Source organism: Pomacea canaliculata, linkage group LG5 (assembly GCF_003073045.1).
Source record: "Pomacea canaliculata isolate SZHN2017 linkage group LG5, ASM307304v1, whole genome shotgun sequence".
Classification (NCBI taxonomy): domain Eukaryota; kingdom Metazoa; phylum Mollusca; class Gastropoda; order Architaenioglossa; family Ampullariidae; genus Pomacea; species Pomacea canaliculata.
In genome coordinates, this window is record NC_037594.1 from 21,969,607 (window position 1) to 21,992,504 (window position 22,898).

The following is a 22,898-nucleotide window of genomic DNA, read 5'->3' on the forward strand; positions in this document are numbered from 1 at the left end:
CGTGACCTAGAAAGAGAGCGAGGTCGGGATTCCCCGCGAGGACGTCACATGACTGAAGTGAAGATGGCTGCCTCTGTCTTTGCTGGCCGTTCAAGAACTGGTTCATCAAGACTGCCCGTACAAATTGATGTAGATGGGAATGAAGCAGAGGCAAGACGCATTTTTTTGTTTAAAGAAAGAAGTTTAGAGTTTAGGACGAATCCCATTTAAGCAGATGCATTATGGCGAGGGGGTGTGTCTCCTGGTAGCGTTGATAATAACAGCAATGACATAATAAACCATGATATTTTTTACGCAGAGTACATAAGAGCAACATCATATATTTATTTCCAGCCTCAATAAATTGTGCATCCCTGCGCATTAAATGTAGGAAAACCATCAGTTACCATTCATTATTAGGTAAAGTGCCCGTAATTTAATCTTTTAAAAGAGTCATGCACATGTTTACATGTGTAGATAAATATATCTGTTTCAAATGTGAAAGAATTGCTTGTTCACAGGGAAGATACTTTTACTTCTTCATAGTATCTTCAGTATCTACTTCAGATACATTCTCTCGAAAGACTGTCTTTCTCATTGTTGTGTTTTTTTTAGGAGAGGAGTGTGGATGCATAATTTTTAAAAAATGCCTGTAATTAGGGGAATAAGAATTTTAATAATACATGCAAAACAGATTGAAACTCGTGAAGATGAAGAACAAAATGTCAAACTACAAGAAACTATCGAGCTACTTTTGGCTGCTGGTTATTTCCGTGCTCGCATCAAGGGACTGTCACCATTTGATAAGGTGAAGTTTAATTTTGTTTCCCATACTTTTCCGGAAATATCTTCAAATAACTCAGTAAATGAATCCTAGGCATTCTGTATCTCGGTATGTTTATCACAGATGTGAAAAAAATTGTTATCAGTTTTGTAACAACTTGTGTATAGTTTTAACTAGGCAGTTTTAAAATTGAAAAATGTAAAAGACACTCCCAGCAAAACAAGAAACATCAACAGCAAAAGCAAAATCAAGAATGATATAATTTCTTTTCAGGTAGTAGGTGGTATGACATGGTGCATAACAACATGCAACTTTGATGTTGATGTGGACTTGCTGTTCCAAGAAAACTCCACCATTGGCCAAAAAATGTGTGGACAATAAGATAAATGATTAGATAAAGATGAAGGAAGATGATAAATAAGCAACTTTGCTTATAACAACAACAAAGTTTTTTAAGTAGCACAGTATCCCATCACTACAGACAAACTTACTGCACTTTACACATTACAGCATCCATGAGATAAGTCTTTAATGACTAATAATGTCTGATGGATGAAGAACAAAGAAAGAAAGGCTGCATATCTGTATGAATGTGCAACAGTAATGTCTGCAGACCTTTTCCAGACTTTATGGATAATATATTTTCTATTGTTGTACACCATGTTTGGTCTTGACAGTAAGACAATGACCATAGCAAGTAATTGGAGCAACAATTAATGTTCTATGCTGCTTTATATTTCAGTGCACTAACAGAGAAGATTGTGGCAGTGTTGCCCAGAATGAAATGCCCTCATAATATAGAACCTCATCAGATCCAGGGTCTGGATTTTATCCATATCTACCCTGTTGTGCAGGTAAGCATAGGCAATCAGGACAAAAATACTAAAAAGGAAGTAGACAAAGCCAAATAATGTATTTATTTTGCTATTATTCCATTTTCTGTTTTTGACTATTGACAGTTAAAATTTCAATTTTGTTTATTTGTCAGTGGCTCGTAAAACGTGCAATAGAGACAAGGGAAGAAATGGGGGACTTCATCCGTGCTTTTTCTGTCTCCCAGTTTAGCAAACACTACTCAACTCCAGAGGTATGAATAAAGATTGCAAAGATATGAATAATATTTATTCCCATTGTCTGCGCCAAAAATGGAATTGTGTCACATTTTATAGATAAGCATTGCTGGTGCTGATGGAATTATGTCATGTTCTTATGTTAATTCTTTGCCTTCATGATAATATTTTTGTTTTTAGCAAATGTAAAAGAGATAAGAATTCAACCTTGAAATCGGAGTGAAAGATTATGTAGTGTTGAGAACACAGCAGAATTAACTAGTTCAGCGCAGAATGCAGGCAAAGAGATGTTATGGACTATTTGCTGTTGCAGAAAGCTTATGCTTGCTTTATGTTATGATTATCAGCCCTATGTTCCTTGAGGGGAGTGAAAAGGATTAAGAAGAAGAATATTATGATTAGAACATTCTAGCATAATATGAAAGAAAGAGGAATGGGTAGAAGAAGAATGGATGGGGTTGGGGGAGAAAGAGCAAATATTCAGTGCAGGGCTTCTCTTTTCAGAATCTTGCATCCTCTTGCATTTGTTGGCTTTTCATTTTCAGTGCTTTAATCAGTATGCTAGGTTTGTAACAGACAATTTTTCCATGGTTATTTTAATCTTTAATTCAGACACTCCCTAACTCGCTGCTGTCCTTATTTGAGAACATTTTATCTCTGCTTGTTGTACTCATCAGTTACCAGTGGATGTAAGACATTCGTTGTTTATCTTTAAAGATAAATGTAAGTTAGACTAAGAAAAAGTAGCTGTTTTAAGATATACACAGTTATTTGAGTTTGACACATTTACCATGACACAAAACCATCGCTGCATAAAGATTCTTTGCTGGTTCTAACCAAATACTGATTTCGAAAACTGGTGTCTAAAATAAACATTTTGATTTTCAGATAAACATTTGCAATTTATTGCTTGTATGTTTCACAGTATAATATAAAAATTTCCTACAGGATTTAGCATTTGAGGCAGTCAAGTCAAAGGCAGTTACAACTGTTAATTCTGTAAAGGTAGGAAAGTTCACATAACTTGTGTTCATCTGTAAAGTTAAGTAATTGTCTATAAATATGAGCAGATATTAGGCTTTATAAATTGAAGTTGCTCAAATTCTGGGAATTAGCATTTTCTATTTCCTATACTCAGTGATGAACAAAAATTGAAGAAGAACAAACTGTGTAATGATTGTCAGGGTAGGATGTATTTTTATCAAGAAACTAAACTATAGTAGCAAAAGCAGGTATTTTTTATATATATTTTACATTTTATTTAGATTTTTGGGCAGCTTCTTATACCATGACTTACATTTTCAGGATGTCTACAGGCCCCAACGCCGCTACAAACGCCATGATGCAGATAAGCTTTATGATGAAGAAACCAGGGTTCATTCAACATTGCTGGAATATGGAAGGTACTTCTACTCTGGTAAAGGTTATACAGAGAACTGTCTCTCTTGGAGAAACGAGGTCATAGAAGGATTATGTTACAAAGTGCAAGCCAGAAAAATATAAACAGAAACATTCTAGCATCCACACTAGGAAATTCTGTTATCATTTAATCACAGCAAGTCTTCAGAAATTGTGGTGTTCCTTTTTTTAATTACACTGAAAACATAGAATACACACATATAGCAAATCATGTATGTGCATAAGCACAACATAAACAATTAAAGTAGTACAGTCATTTAATAGTATATGCTTCAGCAAAACAGGCCATCTTTGGTAATGTACACAAGGTCTTTTTCTCTCCTAATCTTCTCCCACATATATATATATACACACATATGTGTGCCTCCCCCCAAATATACCCACGTGCATACATGCATATCATAAATCCTAACAAGATTCTTGCTTATCACAAATGGGGTAGGTGCAAACACAAAATGATGAGAGAATGTGCATGTAATGTCATCTGGAACAAGTTGAGGTCATACAGTTTTAGATAAGCTGGTTAAAACATGTTAGAATATATTTATGTGTGTATGTATATGTGTCTGAGCGAAACTCTTGATAAGAAAAAGGTTACAACACTGTTGATAAAAATATGTTCAACAGTACTAGTTGATACTCTTGGGTCTATAAAAAAGTATAATGAACTTAACTGACTGAAATCAGAACTGAGCCCCCCAAAAAAAGCAAGCTTGATGTACTCAAGGACAGATAAAAATAAGGATGGCACAAGGACAGTCAAGGTTTTGTAGTCATTACAGTATCTCAGAACTGAGAGAAGTTTTTTTTTTTTTAAGAAAGTGATGTTTCAGTACAGTGGCTTCTTGCAGATCCCAGCAAGAGCAATCAAGAAGGGATTAAAGTAAGAATAGAACTTTTAAACAAATGTTTCTTTGTATTTAAAATTAAATTTCTATATAAACTTATAATGAGTTATTAGCATTCTGTGAAAGTCTACAATGAAAATAATCGTACTGAATAATGCTTCTTTTAAAATTTTCCGTAGGCGTTATGGAGTTGGGCGGTCGGAGAAGGAAGAGGTTGGTTTCTTTCTTTGAAAATGTTCTTGAAAGCAAGAATAATACATATATTTGTTTATATGGTGTGTGTGTGTGTGTGTTTCTCTTCGTTCATTCATGCAGGATTCTTTATTCCTGGTTGCTTCAGTTCTAGTTCTGTATTTCACATTATAGGGGTGCGGCATTGGCCACTTAGTATCACAGTCTGCTATTTCCCCTATCATCAACATTATATTCCAGCTGAAATTGTGTAAATATCAGGCTTCCAAGATGTACATTTTGGCTTGATAAAATCTGTCTACTCCATGCTAAAGAAATCTGAACCATTATTTGCCAAAACCAAGAGTGCAGTGTTTTCATCCACGGTTAACAAAATTATTGTTATCAGGAGGAGGAGAAAGCCAGCAAGAAGCGATCTGTAGCTGCAGGTTTGGCTGGAAAAGAAACAGAGAAAGAGATTGATCTACAGGAAGAAGAAGAGGTTAGTTGATGTTTGTGGTAATAAAAAAAACTAGGGTGATTAAGTGAAAGAACCTAAAGCATATAAGAAGAGAAAAACATGATTGAGGGAATGGGAATGAGGAAAGAGATTTTGGATACCAAATGTGCAAGTTCAGCTTGCTTCATGCAGAAAGTCAAAACAGGGCTTCTGCTTACGCAAAAAATTGCGTACAGTACGCATTAAAAGTTCGGAGGACCCCTTCAATTTTCGTCAATGGGGTCCCCTTCAAATTTGGGCAAAGTATAGGGAACCCTTTAAAATCTGAAGAAAGGGTCCCTTGGACCCCAAAGAATTTAGCCTTAGCAGAAGCCCTGCAAAACCTTCAAAAGGAGGGAATTAAATGGAAGTCATTAAATGGAAGCGAGTCATTGAGAGAGACCACTTAGTGTGTTGAGGGGAGTGTCATTGAGAGACCACTTGATGTGTAGAGGGGTGCATCGTGGAAGGAGTGACTCCTTAGTAGATATCACCAGTAACTTCTTAAAATATTTGTGTTGTTGCAGCGTCGAATAAAAGCTTTGATGAGTAGCATGTCTGCCACTGGCATACAGGAGGTAAGATAGTTGAGAACTTTTTTGAAAGTTATTTCCACTGGATAGCTATTACCACTTCCCGTTGAAAGAGTGTGTCAATGTTTTTTCTAAATGTCTTTAAGGGAAAAAGTGTTTTAGTCACTGAAGTAAGAAATGTTATGATTTGCAAACAGTGTTTAATTTTATCGTCTTTTAGTTTTGCATGTTTGTGATTTTTGTATTGAATGCTTTGATATAAAAATTCTTTGCTTGTATGTATATTTAGCTATGGCATTGTTGTGAACTGTGAATGAATATTTTACAATTTTATTTAGGGAAAATTGTGTGTGTATGTATGGGTGGGTGTGAGGATATATATATATCACATAAAATGTTTTAGATCTAGGGTTGAGGATGGTTAGGATTGGGTTTGGATATAAGATTTAGATTAGGGGTAGATCAGTGGTGGGGTTGGGCTAGAGGTAGAGTAGAAGTAATGTTAGGGGTTACAAAGAAGTTGGATGGGGCAGAGAATAATTGAATGATTTGGTTTATAATAAAGATTTAGGTTAGGGATAGATTGGTGATGGGGTTAGCTGTTGAACTGAAGAAAGAGTAGGGGGTAGTTGTTTCACGAATAGTGAAATGTGTTTGTGGATGTTGAAATGTTTTCCATCCTTGATTCTTCATTTTGTCATTTTTGGTATTTTTAAAACCTCCCAAAACCCACATGTGATGAAGAATGTATTACAGCATCCATTTAGGGGGAGTTGGTGCTTACCAGTTTTGCTGGATTGTTTTAGTCTAATTTTGTGCAAAAGCTGACAGATGGAAATCAGAGCTACTTACATGTTGAAGCATACCTTTCCCTTCAGTTTGGACAGTGTATAACGGAAATGTGGATTAGGCTATTTGTTACTTCTAAGTTTTAAGTCAGTGGTTATGAAAGTCTTTATTTCTTCAGTCCAGTGTTAGAATTTTCTCAGGAGTGTTGTGCTTTCTGCCATAATTTGAAATGCTGTAGTATAGCAGCTTTAGGGAAAGAAAAACAGTGTTAAATTAGAAATATATGGCAGTTCTACATTGATAAGAGAATACTGATTTGTCTCTTTTGCAAAAAATTTGACAATGAAATTGTATGCACATTCTCCAGCATGTTTGCATGTGTGTGTTTTGGTGATATGTTGTAATCCCTGTATATAGGGAAGATTGACAGCATCTGCAGTTGGTTCCATAGTGGGAATGCAGTCCCAACAGATCCAACAGATTGCTTCAGAGTATGCAAACAAAGTGAGTTTTGTTTAATGTGAGTTTACTGCTTTGAATCACCCACTTCAGTGAAGCCAACTTGATATTCATGTTTATCATTTCTTACAAATCAGGATTGATAAGTTATTTTACAAAAAAATTAATGTTGCATGTCATTTCTTTTTCAAGCCTGTGGTGGATTGAATTTTGTTGTCTTCTGTTTGAGCTGATCATGATACTAATGCCGTGAGCTTTTTGATGACACTAACTAGAAGTCAGAATTTGATTGACTTAGAAAAAAGCACAAGAAGTAAGTAAGCTTATGTAGTATGCATGTGCTTGCTGCCTTAAGTATATTCTGGAGGCATATAATTTCATTGCCTTTATGCATCCTCATGTTTGTGCAGTGCATTCTTGTTTGTGTATAATTGCAGCAAGTTGAGATTGAGCAGATAGAGAAGAGTGAGAGAATTGGTGGAGCACAGCAACACAAACGTATAACTGCAGCCTTAAATAAACAAATAGAGCAACAGCATAGCAGACTAATAGAGGTATGTCAGCTGATTTTTCATTGCCATCTTCTTATATTATGGGCTATTTAACCTTAGGTGAATACATTGCCAGTATTTTGGTTTAACTTTTTTAGAAAGATTTTGGAGATATGATCTTAAAGAGATGTTGTCATTTCAATAAGGAGAAGGAGGGTATGCTGGTTGACACACCAAAATAGGATGAAGATTGAAGAGAGGAACAGTAGGCAATACTGACACTTTGTAGCTTGCATTTAACAGTCAGAGTGATGGAGAATGAAGAATTCAGTAGTTTTGTATAAGCATTGAAATATTTACTTAAAGTAATCTTATAGGGAAAGGTGATACATAACATCATGATATTTTTTATGAGAGAAAGGTATCTGGTGATACAAAAAAGTGTAGGAAAAGTGGATTCTTGTACTTTGTCTCCAGTAGTATTATTCCTCCAGGGTCTTTGTGCTGACTTCCTTTTGCACTGCTTGTTGCACAACAGATTCAAACAAAACATGATGAGCTGCACAAAGCCTACCTGGAAACACAGGAGAAACTAAAAGAGGTAAAGCATGTTTTTGTATGTGCCTTTGTTCACATATGCACATGTTTGTGTGAGGGGATATGTAGTCTTAGAAGTTTGTGTTTAAAGCATGCACATTAGTGTATTTGTAAATGTTTGTGCACACATTTCATGTACGGGATATATTTGTACCACTTTATATTTACCATTTTATATATTTACTACTGATACTACTACAACTACAAATCACAGCTTCAAGTTGGAAGAGAGAGAAGACGATAAGGCTATGAAGGGATATTTGGTATTTATACTGAGCTGAAGTGACTGCATCTATGCTAATGACATTCACTTTCTTTTTAACCATGAACACAATGAAGTCTTTGTTTTGAGACCATCATTATCATTCTCTTTGTGTGTTTATATTTTTTGACAGGGTTAAGTTAACTTTTAGTTAAGTTAACTTTTAGCTTTAAGTTAACTTTTGATGGTGGGTAAAGCACTTTATAAATTAACTTCATTGTTATTATTTTTAGGCAGATGTATTTGCCTCATTATCCGTGGTTAAACCAGAAATTTTACACTGTGATGTTTCGAGGCATTTCCAGAATCCTTGGCTCCATGAATTCTTACTAGAAACTGAAAGCTGTAGTTATAGTAGATAGCCAAAGTGTTAGGAACTGGTGTGATACCCATGTGGCACAGCATTTCTGCAGTCAACCCAGCTGTCAGAAATGTGTACCTAACTCCACAGAGTGCTGGGAAAAGTAAGGCAGAGAGGGAGAGAATATGGACACCATCCTCACTTAAAACTGGCCCCAAGAAAAGTGAGGTCTCTAACACCTCACTCTCCAACAATCTTTAAAGGTCCAGGATGACCTTTACCTTTTGTCATTTATACAGCATGATAAGTAACGTTTAACCAGGAGGTGACTTGTACTGATGTGTCAATCATCATTCACTAAAGAAAGCATTTTGAAATAATTTCTCACAGAAAATTGAACCTTATCTCATTACACTTAGCAGAAGTAGATGTCTAAAAAAGGTTTGATCAACAGTAGAATTGTTTTCTTTTTCTAGAATAGCCAGCAAAAGTTGACCATGGTGAAATTGACAGGATGTCCATTGGATGTCTCACATCTAATGAAATTTTAAGGCTTATAGATGTCTTTGTGGAGCTGATATGAAAATCCAGTTCTTTCTGACTCTTTAAAATTGGTGATGTAATCCTAATAGCTTTGTAAATATTAATTTGTGGCATTTTAATCTTGCAGGTGCAAGAAAGGGGAGCTGTTATTGATAAAGAAATGGAAAAGTTGACTGTAATAGAAACTGAAGAAAATCAAAGGTGGGTTTGTATGAGGATGATGAGATTGAATTATTATGACAATGATGAGGAAAACAATGATGAAAGCAACAGACATGATGACAGTGATATCGTGATAAAAATGGCATCAGCAGTAATGACAACAAACTTGTGATGCATTTATTAACTTACAGTCTCAGCTTGTTATTTCGGCCTCTTGCTGCACTTTGTGACAGAGATTTTCCCCAAAGTTACTCCCAGTTTATGGATCATATACTGTCTTTATCTCACCACCTTCAACTCTTGCCCAACATTTGTGTTGGACAGATGGTGGTGAGATAGCAACTTGGGATTGTAAATGGTGAGATAACAAGTTGGGACTGTAAAGGTGAGCAATGATCTGTACCTGCATGTAAAGTGAGATAATTTTTCAATTTTGAGGGTGTTTTTTAATAATCTAAGAAATTGGTTTCTTTGATTCTGTCAGCATTTTGACCTCACTTCGTTCTCTTGTGGCATTGAATGAGAGCCTGAAAAAACAGGAGCAAGAGTTCAAAGCTCATTGTAAGGTATGAGGGAACATATTTTTACTAGCTAGAAGGTCAACTAAATCATAAGTCATAGGAGTGTTATGTAGTACTAAATGCTGATGTTTTGCACATTGGATGTGTGCTAGTTAGGAGAAAGTTTGTCCTACATGGAAATGAAGTGACAGCCATTTGTCTCAATTTTTATTTTTTGTTAAATTTAATTGTTTCTAATTTTGTACATGAGAATTCTAATTAAGCTCACCATTAACTGTGCAATAGCAGATTTTATAATTGCAGCGCAAAAAAATATGAAACAGCTAACTTTTTTTTCTGCATAGGATGAGATGGCACGTTTAAAGGATAATATTGAACATCTGAAACACGAAACAGATGAGGCAGACAGTGATGACAAACAAAGAGCTGAACTGGTCAACAGACAGTATGAGGCTGACAAAGAGAAGCTTCACAAAATTCGTCTTCTGCTGGTGGGCATTACCCTCCTCCCTTTGATTATTACAGTTGCAACATTGCTTTTTTTGAAAGAAAAAGTCATATAATAGAGTACAGGAATTCCCATGTTGTCCTACACCACTTTTTTGGTCATGTTGCTTAAATGCTGGTAACAAAGGTCTAGGAATGAAAGGGGAAGCAGTACTTTAACATATCATTCTAGTTCTCCCCAAACTCTTCAAATATTCTTCACCTTTGAGAGCTGAACAAAGTTGATAAAGTGTATTTAAATAATTGGAAAGAAATTGTATCTTTCTTATTTATGTTTTTTTGGACACATATTGAAGTTATTTTAGGATGAAAACATCATTTGTAAATGATTTATATATTTTTTATATCAATTCTTTTAAAAAGGCTCGCAAAAACCGTGAAATAGCATTACTGCAGCGCAAGATAGATGAGGTACCCTCACGAGCCGAATTGAGCCAGTATCAGCGTCGTTTTGTGGAGCTCTACAACCAAGTTTCATCCACCCATCGAGAGACCAAACAATTCTATACATTGTACAATACTTTGGATGATGCCAAGCGTTACATCAGCAAGGAGGTTAGTATTGTAATTGATGAGTATTACAATTTGTCTTTTTTTTCATTTCCAAGCTGATTTATTCATCTGTCCTTTTTAGAGACGTTAAATGATTATGTTTAAAGAAATCTTAAATTTGTTTCTCCCAAACTTAAAGAGCTTTATAATTGAATATGGCATGTTAAATGTTATTAAAAGTACTTGTATTAATGATCATGGTAACATGTGTAAATTACAACCTTTGCAAATTGCATCAATTGTTTAAAGTTACAAAAAAACTTGCTTATTTCCAGGTCACCTTACTCAATTCCATCCATGATAATTTCAAACAGTGAGTGCTATGCCCTTTAATGTTCTTTGATCTTTAGTTTCCCCAATGCAAAATGGCCATTCATGATATATCTAGGTTGCATAAAAGACTAATACACAATGACCTAATATCTTGGTTTTTCTAAAATGAGATAGTTTTTGTATTTATCATCTCGTAATGATTAATAATCTTGCTTGTCTGTTAGTGTGTGCGCTGGTTTTACTCCTGTAAGAATCTTCTGTCGACTTCAGTGTTGGCATTCTAAACTGTGATGTTACTAGAAAAACCTTATAGAGAACATGACTTTTTTGTGGGGTTGTTTTGTTTTTGTTGTCTTTATTTTATGCCTGTTTGTATGCTATGCTCATTTTAATTCTACATTATATATTTTACTTTGCTTCTATAAAGTACATACTTTCAGTAAATGCACTTTAAAAATATTAAATCATCCATGGCTCCCTTTTGTTATCTCCTATAGAAGCCATCCACTCAAAATATGCTATGACACAACAGGATATATGAGAAATGAACTTTATTGGTGCTTTAGTTCTGTATGTGCATGACAATTTACTGCTTGTTCTCAGAGCCATGTCATCCCCAGCCAACAAAGAACAGTTTTTGAAACAGTTTGAACAGATTGTGGAGGGCATTAAACAAAACAGAGAAAAGGTTTGTGGAACTAATTTGTCCAGTGTTTCAAATTATTTAATTCACTAACTGTAGCTGCTACATTGATAGGGGAAAAACATTAAAGGTAAACTGAGATTTGGGAGTCTTAGAAAAGGAAATGCTACTGTCAAAGGTTAAAATGAATCAATTTCCATTTTAAATTTTTTTTTTTTTTAATTTTTCTTTAAAGTATCCAGACTATGAGGACTTGGTCGGCATGTTGCCTGAAAGGGAAAAGATTACTTGAGTTAATGCTGTCCATTTAATCTAAATACCTTCATGCTAAAAAAAGAATATTTTAATGTCATATTTATATTCAAAAAGATGAAATAAATGTAAAGTATCAACTACACATCAATCAAGCATGACACCCATGTTCCCAAATGTGGCATTGGTGATGTCTGAGTTAGAGAATCTATTTAACTATTTCTAAGGCTTGCTTATATTTGTTCCTACAGGTGGAGAAAAGGCGTCAAGAAGAAAAGATGCGTCGAGATGTGCTTAATGACCAATACCTTGATTTGCTTGAAAAGCAACGTCTATACTTCAAGACTGTCAAAGAATTTAAAGAGGAATGTCGTAAAAATGAAATTCTTCTTACAAGACTACGCTCGGGGTAATATCTTGTGTGCTATCAGGACTGTCAATTCAAAGATTGGATTAATACTATTTTCACAAGTTGAGTAATTACCGAAACGTTTGAACATTTCATCAAATTCAGATTTTGCTTCCATTTATTCTACATCTCCTCAAGGAGGTGGATAAGGAATAGGGAAGTTCTTATCTGTAAACAGCTGTTGAGCTTTATCTGAATTGCTATTCTTGACTGTCCAATCACAATGCCATCCATGATGAACATATAATCTTAAATACAAGTTGCAAAATTGTCGATTACTCATGTTAGGACCTTTGAGGTTTGTCAAGACTGGTTTGGAAATTAAGGAATGTATGATCTTTCAGTGTGATATGCATATTAAACATTACTTGGAAAGATAAATGCAAGGAATTATTTAGAAATTTATACAGCAAAAATTTATGTTTATCAATGGAAAATTGTGGTATGGAAGTACAGTTGCCAAATGTTGAGACAAACCCAGACTCACAAATTTCCTCATGCTTTCATTTTTTTTACATGTTCAAGAAATGTTTTCACAAATGAAGATGAATAGACAAACACTATTGCCGAGTTTATTTTCTCATTTTAATGATGCATGTAACAAATTTATGCTTTCCTGAAAGCTAAGCAATAAACCCTTAAAATATGGCATGAAAGCTTGGTTACAAAATATGATTTGATTGACTTTGATGATTACATGGATATAAAGGTAAGGAGCCACGCTGTGTCACATTTTGCGAAGCACTACAGTATCTTTAAACAGTGATGACAAGGGATCCTGAAGTTCTTGAAGAGTCATTAGCAGCTCTTGGGATATAACAAAAATTCTATCCTCCTTACCTTCATTTCAACAGGAGTAGCAGTCAAGTCCACTAAGAGTAAGGAATTAACAGTTTGCTTGCCCAGACACACTTATACCTTTGTTTGGTTTTATAGTCAAAATACAAGCCTACACAAAGTCAAAAAAACATTTTCAGCCAGGAAAATTTGTTGTAAAGCATAGGTGTATTGGTGTACTAGCCATCCTAAAATTGGAAATGCACCGAAATCATCAAGTTTGTACTTCCTTAGCATAACATTCTTTTCTAGGGATAACTTCTGGTTGTGATCAATATTTGCAGCAAACATATTTAAGACTTTTTCCATAAAATAATCACATATTTGTTTTAACATACACAGTAACACATTTAACCCTGAGATTCAATACACATTCATGGCTTACATTTTGATGAGCTTTTAAAGTGTGAAACAGCAATATATCTCAAAAACAGAGTAACTTTAAACGTAGATGAGGTGCTCAGGTTCACAATTTGTCACAAAAAATAAAGGGAGAAAAGGGATCTATAACCAAGGTATGAACAGATCCTTTCTTTTTTTCATGAATGCACAACACATTCTCTATTCACACACACATTTATAGAGGATGGGAGACGGAAATGCTGGGATGGTGGTGGAAAGGGATTTGCATCAAACTACAAGTATGTGATAAAAGATCCATCTCACATTAAAAAAATGTTTGATATAAATCTTTTTTAAGGGGGAATTGGCAAAGGAAGCATTTTGGTGACAGGGAAAAACTTAGCAAAATTCTTTGAATTCAAATTATCATTTCTGCTTAGTTGTAGCAATGCTGTTTGCAAATGCACAGTCATGCCTTCCTCCTTTCTGCAAAGAAACAATTACATTGTCAAGGTTCAAAACAGTCAATGAATTAGAAGGTTTTTTTCTTTTATCCAACAATGTTGTGCATTTTTGCATATGTGCACACTCACACACACTATAATATGTCGACATAAAATGCAAGTAGCAGGCTTCTCTACACAGTATTTTGCTTGTAACAAATCTTTACACCATAAACGTTCACTAAGAAAATGCAAAGCTTTGATCAAACTCAGGCAGTAGCAGTGCAATATCTGCCAACATCTTAAGTGGCTGTTGGCTGTAAAAGGTGTTGAGGGGTGCAAGACTGTGCCTGACAAGTCTTTTCACTCAAGTACTTCAGCTATAGCCCTCAAAGAACTTTCATTACCAATTTCAATGAAAGAAAGGGAATAGGAATTTTGGTTATAAAAAATTAATTTTTTTTCCCATTATGTACATGCTATATTAAGCAAAAACCTGATAAACTAGTTCAGAATATACATAAAGCAAATATAGCATCAAAACATAGAAGCAAAATAATGAATCTCATTTGGTGTAAATGGATTTCTTAATGATCGCATACATTATGTTTAAGCAGCAAACAACAGACACATGTCCTATATAGATAGCTTTTAAAAAAAACATCAAAAATGTTTCCCCCCTTCATAGTATTTAAGGAAAAGCTTGGCATTCAACTTAAATAGTTTTGTTGCAAACATTGTCACAATTATTTATGTCTCAAAATCTTTTAGGATTCTATCACCCTGATAACCATGATGATCACATGCATCCAAAAAGGGAAATACTGCACAAAGCAGTGGATGAACATGCTAAAAGTAGTATGTAACTAAATGCGAATTAGTCTATTTCACCATCGGTAATGATTTCCTCTTTTTTCCATCCTGAAGGTTTTTTTTTAAACCTTGTGTCATGTACTCTTGCTGGTCAGAATAATCAGTAAAAAAAATATATAAGAGTACACATGGGTAAAATAAAGAAACAAAATTAAACCTTTTGTACTTTCATTGTTAATACAAGGTGCACTATACATAAATGGTTAAATGCACATGTATGTAAAATGCATCATACTGAAAGGTTAAAAAAAAAGACACTTGTGATATGGCCAAAGAACTATGGTCCATTCCTGAATCATTGAATAGAGAATAAAGTGCTTTACTAGTATGCTGCACACACATCCATTCTAATGTGTAAGGTGTGTCTTGAACAGACGGGCCATGTGCATTCCTTATGATGCCATGGCTGCTCAGAACACAAAAGTTGGTAATACAATCAGAAACAGGTTTTCTAGCATAGAAAGGCAGTCTCATTTTTGGATCAATTACCATGAATCAGTGCCACTGCATGGTCTCCCATAGTTTGGAGGCATCTTGGTACAATCATTATTGTCCAACCAACCACCTCAACCATTTTATTAGAATTATGCTGCAGGATGATAAGGTGACTTTGTAGGCTGGGTGCCACATATGCTTCTGAGAGTATCTGTCAAGCACAATGGAACATGGATGACTGAACTGTTGGTTTTTTTTAAAGACCAGTAGCAGTAACATGTTCCTATTATCAGGATCACTGAGTGTTCATTCTACTGACCATTTTAAATTTAGTTACTGTCTTTTAAAATTACAAATATCACAGTCCCAAACCATAACAGGAAACAAAACATAGCAATTAGTTTTCATTAAGAACTACTAACAGTACTGGGAGGTTCAAAGTAAGTAGGAACTGGGAGCCTGCAGCTTTCCAATCATTTCCGACTGGTATCACACACTTTTCCCAGCATACAATAGTAGTAGCATAAGTAATGCTTTTTGATCTCCTAAACAAGTTTCAGTTTTAAAAAATCCTGGGAACAAAAATAGTTAAAACCAAATAAAACTGCAGAATAGTAAATAAGGCATGCTATTCAATAAAACAAAACTGCATTCCAAAAAAAAAAAAAAAAAAAAAAGATTTATATACATGCAATGTCTGAAATTGTTTGTCAGCTACTGCTCACTTATTGGACATAATTTCATGCTGTAATAAGGCCAATGAAAGAGACACAGAAAACCATCTCTTCTAACCACCTCCCCATCTCAACTTCTTGGCTTGGTGCATGGAGTGAACTTTGATCTGAACAGCTCCTGATCAGAAACAAATGAATTCACAAATGACTGTCATCTTTGCCATTTAGTTCTTTTGTTAGAAAGGATGCTGAGTGGCTGACTGGTTGGGGAGAGCCCAAAGTACTTTTATTCCAAGTGGATTATTCTTTTTAAAAGGAAATTGTGATGGTCATGCTATAAACTCTGAGCTTGATCTTGCATAGTCTTGCTCTCCTTTTCCTGGTGTTCAAAAATAAGTTTTGCAAGTTGTGCACGAGTTGCAAGGCCTTCTGAACGGCGCTCCAGGCACTGTTGATACAGTTTAGGTGGTGAACTGGTTCCACAGTTAAAATGTTTATAGCGGTGCTTCAGAGCTGGCTCCACTGCTCGGAATACGTGCAGCTTGCTGGAGGACAGACAACAGATATGCTGCAAAACATTTGTGGCATTGACACAAGCAAGTAATTTAATGCTAACAATGCTTGATCATTATTACATAACACAAAAACAGAAAAAACTAAAATGACATGCTGAATCAATTCTTATCTTCCAGTGAACTTTTTGTTTTGACTAACCCAAATTTTTTTTTCAAAATAAAATGTATTTATTTAAGATGCGTATTTCCAGCATCTGAGCAAGTAACCCGTTCTGATGTTGAGGCACAAGTCCATGATGTCATTGGGGTTTATGGATATGCCTACACAGTATTACAAACATTAGAATGTGACATCAGAAGCATTTGTTGATAATATGCATCCACATCCACCCGTTCTGAAATAGCCAAATACAAAATACTCATGCTACACAGAATCAGGACACAAGCAGACTAGAAGCCTAGTTGTTTCTAACAATTTCTTAAACATCCTTTCTATTTGACTATTTAAAAGTTGTAGATGTTACCTCACCTGTACTTGACAAACATTTCAAACAGGTCACCATTCTGCACATCCTCTGACATCATGAGTTGGCGGGCATTTAAATAATCAGAATTGTAGAAGCTTGCATGTTCAAAAGATTGCACATCATAATGACCCACTTTGTTCATCAACTCAATGGTGGTCGGGTACGGCTTCTTGTCATATATCAGATTTGGTTTATACTGCCAAAAGCCAATTGGGAAAAAAACCTGGACAAAAGTGCAAGATTTTATGTCCATGGTATCTGTCACAGATGAATCTTATCAAGAGTAATAGATGACATCTATCACAATATACCTTAGACTGAAGAAACATATGTTTATGTTCATACAACATTTATAACATTTTTAATAGTTCTGTAATTTATAAGACCAAAGAATAGTAATCTGAAAATGCACTAGGTTTCAGAATCTTACACAAATTATACCTGCCACTCTGCTATTGTGTTCATGCGGACACGGTTGAAGAAATCTGTAGTCAGCTCCATACCCACACTGCACAAAAGAATCAAAGCTTCTGGGCTGAAGCGTTGACTAACAATATGCATGATCTGAAACTGTGAGACAAAGGTGCCGTTGCTCTGAAAAGCTACCCAGTCAATCTTGGAACTGCTGTCTGCATACTTCTTGCTGTAGTAGGCGATCATAGATCTATGCAAAATAAATAAATGTAAAAAATAACAATATACTCCTTTTGCAGGTTCAGTTAAATAGGTATTTCATGATTTTGTTCAATGCGTAATAGTAGTCCTGAAATTCTGAGAACCTTTTTATCTTTCTGATAACAAATCTACTGTCCCAGACACTTGTTTTTGCAGACTTACATAAAGTTGATACACATTTTACTCATGCTTTTCAGCAGCAATCATATAAATTTGACAAACTAACATTAACATTGAAAAATATAAAATATAGATAAATTGTGGGCTTTTTTAGGTAGATCTGCATCATCTCTGTTGTCATTTGACAACAACACTAACAATTTTCTTCCCTACTTACCAGCTTCTAGGAAACACAGACAATGAAAAGTCTGTAAAACATGTGATGCCAAATATAGCTTTAATTCAAACTAAGAAATTACCTAAAGATTCTTTCCTCAGTCTACTGAAGATAACATTAATGAGATAACTTTCAGCACTACAGGAAGCAGAGGTGAGGCAGGATATGCAGGGGAATACAGTGATAACATTTACCACTTTAATCACTTTACTTACTTTAACACAGAGAAGTATCTTCTTGCCCAGGCCTCGGGAGCTCTCGGTAGATAAAGATCACAAAAAGATTTGTATTCTCCTGTGCATCAAGGCAAGTGTGAGCGTAGTTATCCAGAAAAGTTCCAACACCATCCCTATCCTCCTCTGCCACAGGAAGAACTAAGGTAATACGAGAGAGTTCTGTGACGTACGGCATTGGAACAATCTCCACTTGTCCAAGTGGCCGCACTAGCTGTACCCGTTTTTCTACCTCCAAATTACTTTGACTGGTGTCACGCAAAGTGATGTCAAGGATGTACTCCATTCCACGCTGTGGATCAAAGCGACGATATCCATTGTTAAGGCGAGAGTACAGGTAGATGTTCTTGTACTTCTCGTTAAGTCTTTCCACTGAAACTTTGACAACCTCCTGTATATCCATCTTGTCTGGACCTGATGAGAAAAACAGCATAATTCACTTTTAACATGGACTTCACTCCAATACTTGTTCTTATTTAATTATATTTCTTCCCTAAAATTCACAAATGAAATTTAATAAGATTCAATTGTATTTACCCCAAAGGACAATTAATAGCAATTAAGGAAGCAAGTGTTTGAACTGCACAGCACATCTACAATCAACAATACCATCACAAATTCATACCCACCACACCAGACTCCCATACAATTACACCTCAGACCTGTATATGATCACAATTCACACAATAGCATTCACAAGTCACATGGGTGAAACAATAAAGGACAGCCTCAATCTGTTGGTCCTGCATGCAGACACTCATGATCAGTGACCCAATGAAAGCTGATAGAATCCTCCTGATAGGACATGCCTATCATCACATAGAATTGCAGACATCTTTGAAAATATCAGCCTGTTACACAGAGTTTGAAGGTCATGGTCACTGTGACCCCCCACCAACTAACTTGCTTAACAGTATGCCTACATTCTCTCTGAAGATGTATGTAACCCTTCAGTTCCAGTCAATTGCTGAAAATCCTAAACCGTTCTTAGTGCAGCAGATTCCAAAAACTAAGTCTTAAGTTTCAAGCTAAAAGATAAAAAGACACTAAGGTGATTACCGCAGTAATCGGTCTAGTCAAAAGATTGCATACAGCTGGCGATCCTCAAAGAATTTGAGTGACAGCTTCATGCTTTGCATGCATGTTATAAAATATGGCAGTTACACAGAATGTATAGGATGAATATGAATGTGTTTAAGAAAAGTTTTAAAATCCACACCTGTAAGTGATTTCATGTTGGTAAAGTCATCTTGAAAATAAATATGAGTCTCTGTGAAGTAGTCCCATCGAATAACATCAAAACGAGTTTTTGGTTTATAAGGATCTGGTACACCTGAAAATTAAACAACAGAAATTCTACTCACCCTGAAAGAAAAGGACACATTTGATTTTGAACAGCACAAACACATTTATCTCATATTTTCTCAGCTTTTTTTTCTCTTTTCATTTGCTTTGGAATAAGAATCTACATAGTCAATCCACACTTCTAGTAATAAATGGGTCATCTTCACAAAAATCTTCTGGTGCCACTAACTTGTGTGTTAATATTATTATCTTGATCCCTTATATATAAAAAAAACTTGAATTATTAGTGTAATGTTTTTATGTTAATCAAATTGTCATTGACATTTGATAACAAATAAAAAATATTAATATTAGATTTTTAGATCTTACATGTTAGACCTTCATCCTATTTTGTTTTCAAACCCCCTAGGTAATTTTTTTTTCACATGATTTGTAGCTTACCTAGTTTACATGTTTCATGATGGAACACCATGTATGATTTGAATTTAATAATATTAAAAAAAGATCCACCTAAAGCCCTAATGAATCCCCAGCTAACAAATAGACCCTTGCTTACCTATGGGCCATGAAATGCTGTCTCGACCACCAGGTGCAAACTGACTCATGTAGAGAATATTCTCCTTCATTCTTTCAATTTCTTGGCGAGTCACATTCAATTCATGCTCACAAAAATATCTGCAACAAAAAGTTTAAAAGTATAAGCCTTAGCAAGCGTAAAAATAATTTTTAGAGTTGTAATTTTCTAAAAACTTGTTAAGTTAACAAATAACCAAGCTTGTACCTTACCTATGCAGCTTATAGTGAGTGGTGTCATCTGGTATAGGAAAAACTGCATGCGATATGTTAAAGTCTGGTGTCTCCCTTAGTTTGGCAATGGCATCAAAATTGAAGTTGTTTGCCATGTATGATCGATACCTCTTACCCTAAAACAAATACAACATAAGCACATAAGACATTTAGACTAAGTTTCAGTCATATTTATGAACAAAGGTTTAGTGTCATCTAACTCCTAGAAATAAATAATTTAAGAGATAACTTATTCATCACTTCTTAATACATTCCCTTTCTCTTTTACATACACACATATACTCACACACTACCTCTTCATTTTAAGTTTTTCATGCTGGATTGGATTCAGGATATCTAATTTATACTTTATAATGTTCTGTTATGTACATATACATACACTGTGCCCATTAGCCAACTACTTTCATTATAACACAGGCTGATAAATCAGTTACACACCCCTCCCTGCTCCTGACAACCCATCTCTGTTGCATAGATAAGGCATTTGCCAAGGTTGAGGCTCTGGTCATTGTGATGGCATTTAGCAAGACACCATTCCATGTGATCCTTCACTAATGCCAGCAGTGACTGTCGATATAAAATTAAAAAAAACGAAAATTGCATTTCACCATTCTACCATAGTCATTCATTCTGAATGGTATAAAGATTGTACAATATAATTTGTCTCTAGCTATAGTTTTAGTTATATGTGTGCATAATTTTGTGTGTGTGTGTGTGTATATTTGTACCTGTTCATTCGTTTTAATGCTAGTCTATAAATCCATAAACTTTGAACTTTAAATATTGTTAATCTTTTGAGAAAATGATGCTGTATGACAGCTTCCCCTACACCCCCTCCACAGTATTACACAATTTACATTGTTATTTAAAACTGGGGCCTTCATTTATTTTCATTTTTTTCCTATAAGACATTAAACCACATTAAAAGAAATAATGACCAAAAAAGATAAAAATACAATTACCTGTGATATAATGACACCTCCTTCTAGATAACAGTAGGTTTTTCCTGATTCAGTTGATTTAGCTGTCCCCACATGAACATGCTTACTAACACTGATGTGACTGACAAGGTCATAAACCTTTTCGGCTCGCAGGTATGTGCGGTCCGAAACAAATAAATAGTAATCATATGTATCAGGAAAATTCTCGGTGACATATTTCAGCATGTGAACAGGGCTCAAATGGGGATGGTTATCAGCAAAATTTACTATTGTCATACCTGTTGGAACAGCAGAACCTTTGTCATCTAAGAAAAAAACCAACTTAGTTACATAATTACTGACAGTTTTGTTAAATGCAACTCCCAGAGTATTAACTGTATCTTTAGAGGTCACGACACCAACAAACAATTTTTCTCGGATGCCTAATTCTGTGGAGGCATATCTTGGTCGAAAAGGTTTTGCTTTTGAGTTTCCTGGTGCTTCTGCTTGCTCTCCTTCGTCAGGAACTCTAACCTGTGGTTCCCTAATATGAGGTTCAAAATTTCCATCTTCTCGAGATTCTAATGACTTAGTGCCTCTCATGTGGATCAATGTTTGTGGGTCCTGACGAGCAACAAATGTTTCACAGCTATCTTCGCTGTATGGGGCATACATCATGCTCATTGTCACACCCAAGCAAAGACCAATAAACGCAGGAAGGAGTGGCCTCAGACATTTCTGGTCCATTTGAAAGTAGAACCGTCCTAACGCATCCAAACCCATTTCTGCATAAAAGATGGAAAAGAAATTTGTTTGAACTTAAGCAGAGAATCAGAAATGACATATTTTGGAACTTATCACTATTCTAAATATTTGTTATAATGTTTATAAAAGAACGCGAAGACTTGAAAAACTACATATTAAAAATAAACACGATTTACCCCAGTTTCTACTTGTATTTGTCTGTCCTTGTGTGGTATTTTGTTATTGTATCTGCTTTTGCATATAAACTGTTTTTATGTCAGACCTGTGTTTTTCAAATGTCAGTATGATTCAGTCATCATTTTATTCTAACTAGACAGTAACAATACTAATAAAACGCAAAGCTTTTGGTCGGCAATGTTTCAGACTTCACGAATATAACAGAGATTTTACTAACCTTGATGTAAACATAACCCTTTCCTTCTAGAAAACAAGCGTCAACCCTATCTGAAATGTTTGTAAATTATATTTAAGATTACGCCCCTCGTATGAAAGTTGTTTTGGACAGGTGGCACAACGCCACCATCTTGTGAACAAACTCTCACTGAATGTCGCGTTAAGAACGAGAACATATATGCCACTCGCACCACGGACGTATATAGATATATTCGTGATTCGCACCGCACCCATGCACACTATTAAAACCTTCGCTGGAAACGGACTGTTCTCTGCTGCTGGCTTCCAAATGAGAAACGAATTATGACACGAGTATACGATTTCCCACACCGATAAATTTGCAGTTTTCAATGCAAACAAGGCGCATGAAGCCATTCATATTATCATATTCTTATTGCATCATTCAAGCACTGCGAAATATTTTCTTTATTAAAAGCTAACATTCAAGACTTTTATTTCCCACCCAACAAGTTCCATGCCTATAGGTGCCATGTGAGGATCAGGTGATGACAGTTTTTGTAATCATAAAATTGGGATGTAGCCGGAAATGACCATGCAGCTTATAATCATTGTGAAGGTCGATCTGTAATCAGCAAAAACAGACAAGGCCTGTCTCGACTTAACAAAAGATCTGAAAGTGAAGATACGAGCATTTGAGGCAATTAATTAAAGTTCCCGCAGATGAGGAATAGGGGATACGGATGCCTATAGCTATGACCAATGATTGACTTTGTAGGGAGCAAGTCCATATAT

At 35.3% G+C, this 22,898-nt stretch overlaps 2 protein-coding genes across 3 annotated transcripts; one reads left to right on the top strand and one right to left on the bottom strand.

Moving 5' to 3' along the window:
• LOC112563477 (coiled-coil domain-containing protein 93-like) lies at window positions 1–12,715 on the top strand. 2 transcript variants are annotated; one of them, XM_025237359.1, is made up of 20 exons: window positions 1–150; window positions 674–787; window positions 1,037–1,131; window positions 1,506–1,617; window positions 1,752–1,850; window positions 2,782–2,838; window positions 3,139–3,236; window positions 4,280–4,313; window positions 4,681–4,773; window positions 5,298–5,348; window positions 6,510–6,596; window positions 6,989–7,105; window positions 7,581–7,643; window positions 8,873–8,946; window positions 9,392–9,473; window positions 9,773–9,919; window positions 10,299–10,490; window positions 10,763–10,800; window positions 11,364–11,448; window positions 11,907–12,715. In XM_025237359.1, exons 1-20 carry the CDS (start codon window positions 49–51, stop codon window positions 12,066–12,068), a joined length of 1,902 nt encoding a protein of 633 aa, XP_025093144.1. In that variant the 5' UTR covers window positions 1–48; the 3' UTR covers window positions 12,069–12,715. The 2 variants fall into 2 exon arrangements, with proteins under 2 accessions (XP_025093144.1, XP_025093145.1); XM_025237360.1 differs by lacking the exon at window positions 6,510–6,596.
• On the bottom strand, window positions 12,623–22,444 carry LOC112563479 (chondroitin sulfate synthase 2-like). The gene is made up of 10 exons (XM_025237362.1): window positions 22,147–22,444; window positions 21,030–21,772; window positions 20,506–20,634; window positions 20,047–20,183; window positions 19,817–19,935; window positions 19,175–19,288; window positions 17,956–18,369; window positions 17,152–17,393; window positions 16,713–16,933; window positions 12,623–16,213 (listed from the first exon to the last, which is right to left on the bottom strand). Exons 2-10 carry the CDS (start codon window positions 21,768–21,770, stop codon window positions 16,003–16,005), a joined length of 2,328 nt encoding a protein of 775 aa, XP_025093147.1. The 5' UTR covers window positions 21,771–21,772; window positions 22,147–22,444; the 3' UTR covers window positions 12,623–16,002.
• Window positions 22,445–22,898: the final 454 nt, after the last annotated feature.

What these genes read in the sequence shown, in the direction of transcription:
- LOC112563477 (XM_025237359.1), top strand. Translation starts at nt 49, where the DNA reads ATGACTGAAGTGAAGATGGCTGCCTCTGTCTTTGCTGGCCGTTCAAGA. An exon ending in TCCACCATTGGCCAAAAAAT is followed by an intron (nt 1,132 to 1,505) that starts GTGTGGACAATA and finishes TTTATATTTCAG; the next exon opens with TGCACTAACAGAGAAGATTG. An exon ending in CTGCCACTGGCATACAGGAG is followed by an intron (nt 5,349 to 6,509) that starts GTAAGATAGTTG and finishes CCCTGTATATAG; the next exon opens with GGAAGATTGACAGCATCTGC.
- LOC112563479 (XM_025237362.1), bottom strand. Translation starts at nt 21,770, where the DNA reads ATGGGTTTGGATGCGTTAGGACGGTTCTACTTTCAAATGGACCAGAAA. An exon ending in CAGCATTTCATGGCCCATAG is followed by an intron (nt 19,289 to 19,816) that starts GTAAGCAAGGGT and finishes TTTAATTTTCAG; the next exon opens with GTGTACCAGATCCTTATAAA. An exon ending in CCCGAGGCCTGGGCAAGAAG is followed by an intron (nt 17,394 to 17,955) that starts ATACTTCTCTGT and finishes GTTATTTTTTAC; the next exon opens with ATTTATTTATTTTGCATAGA.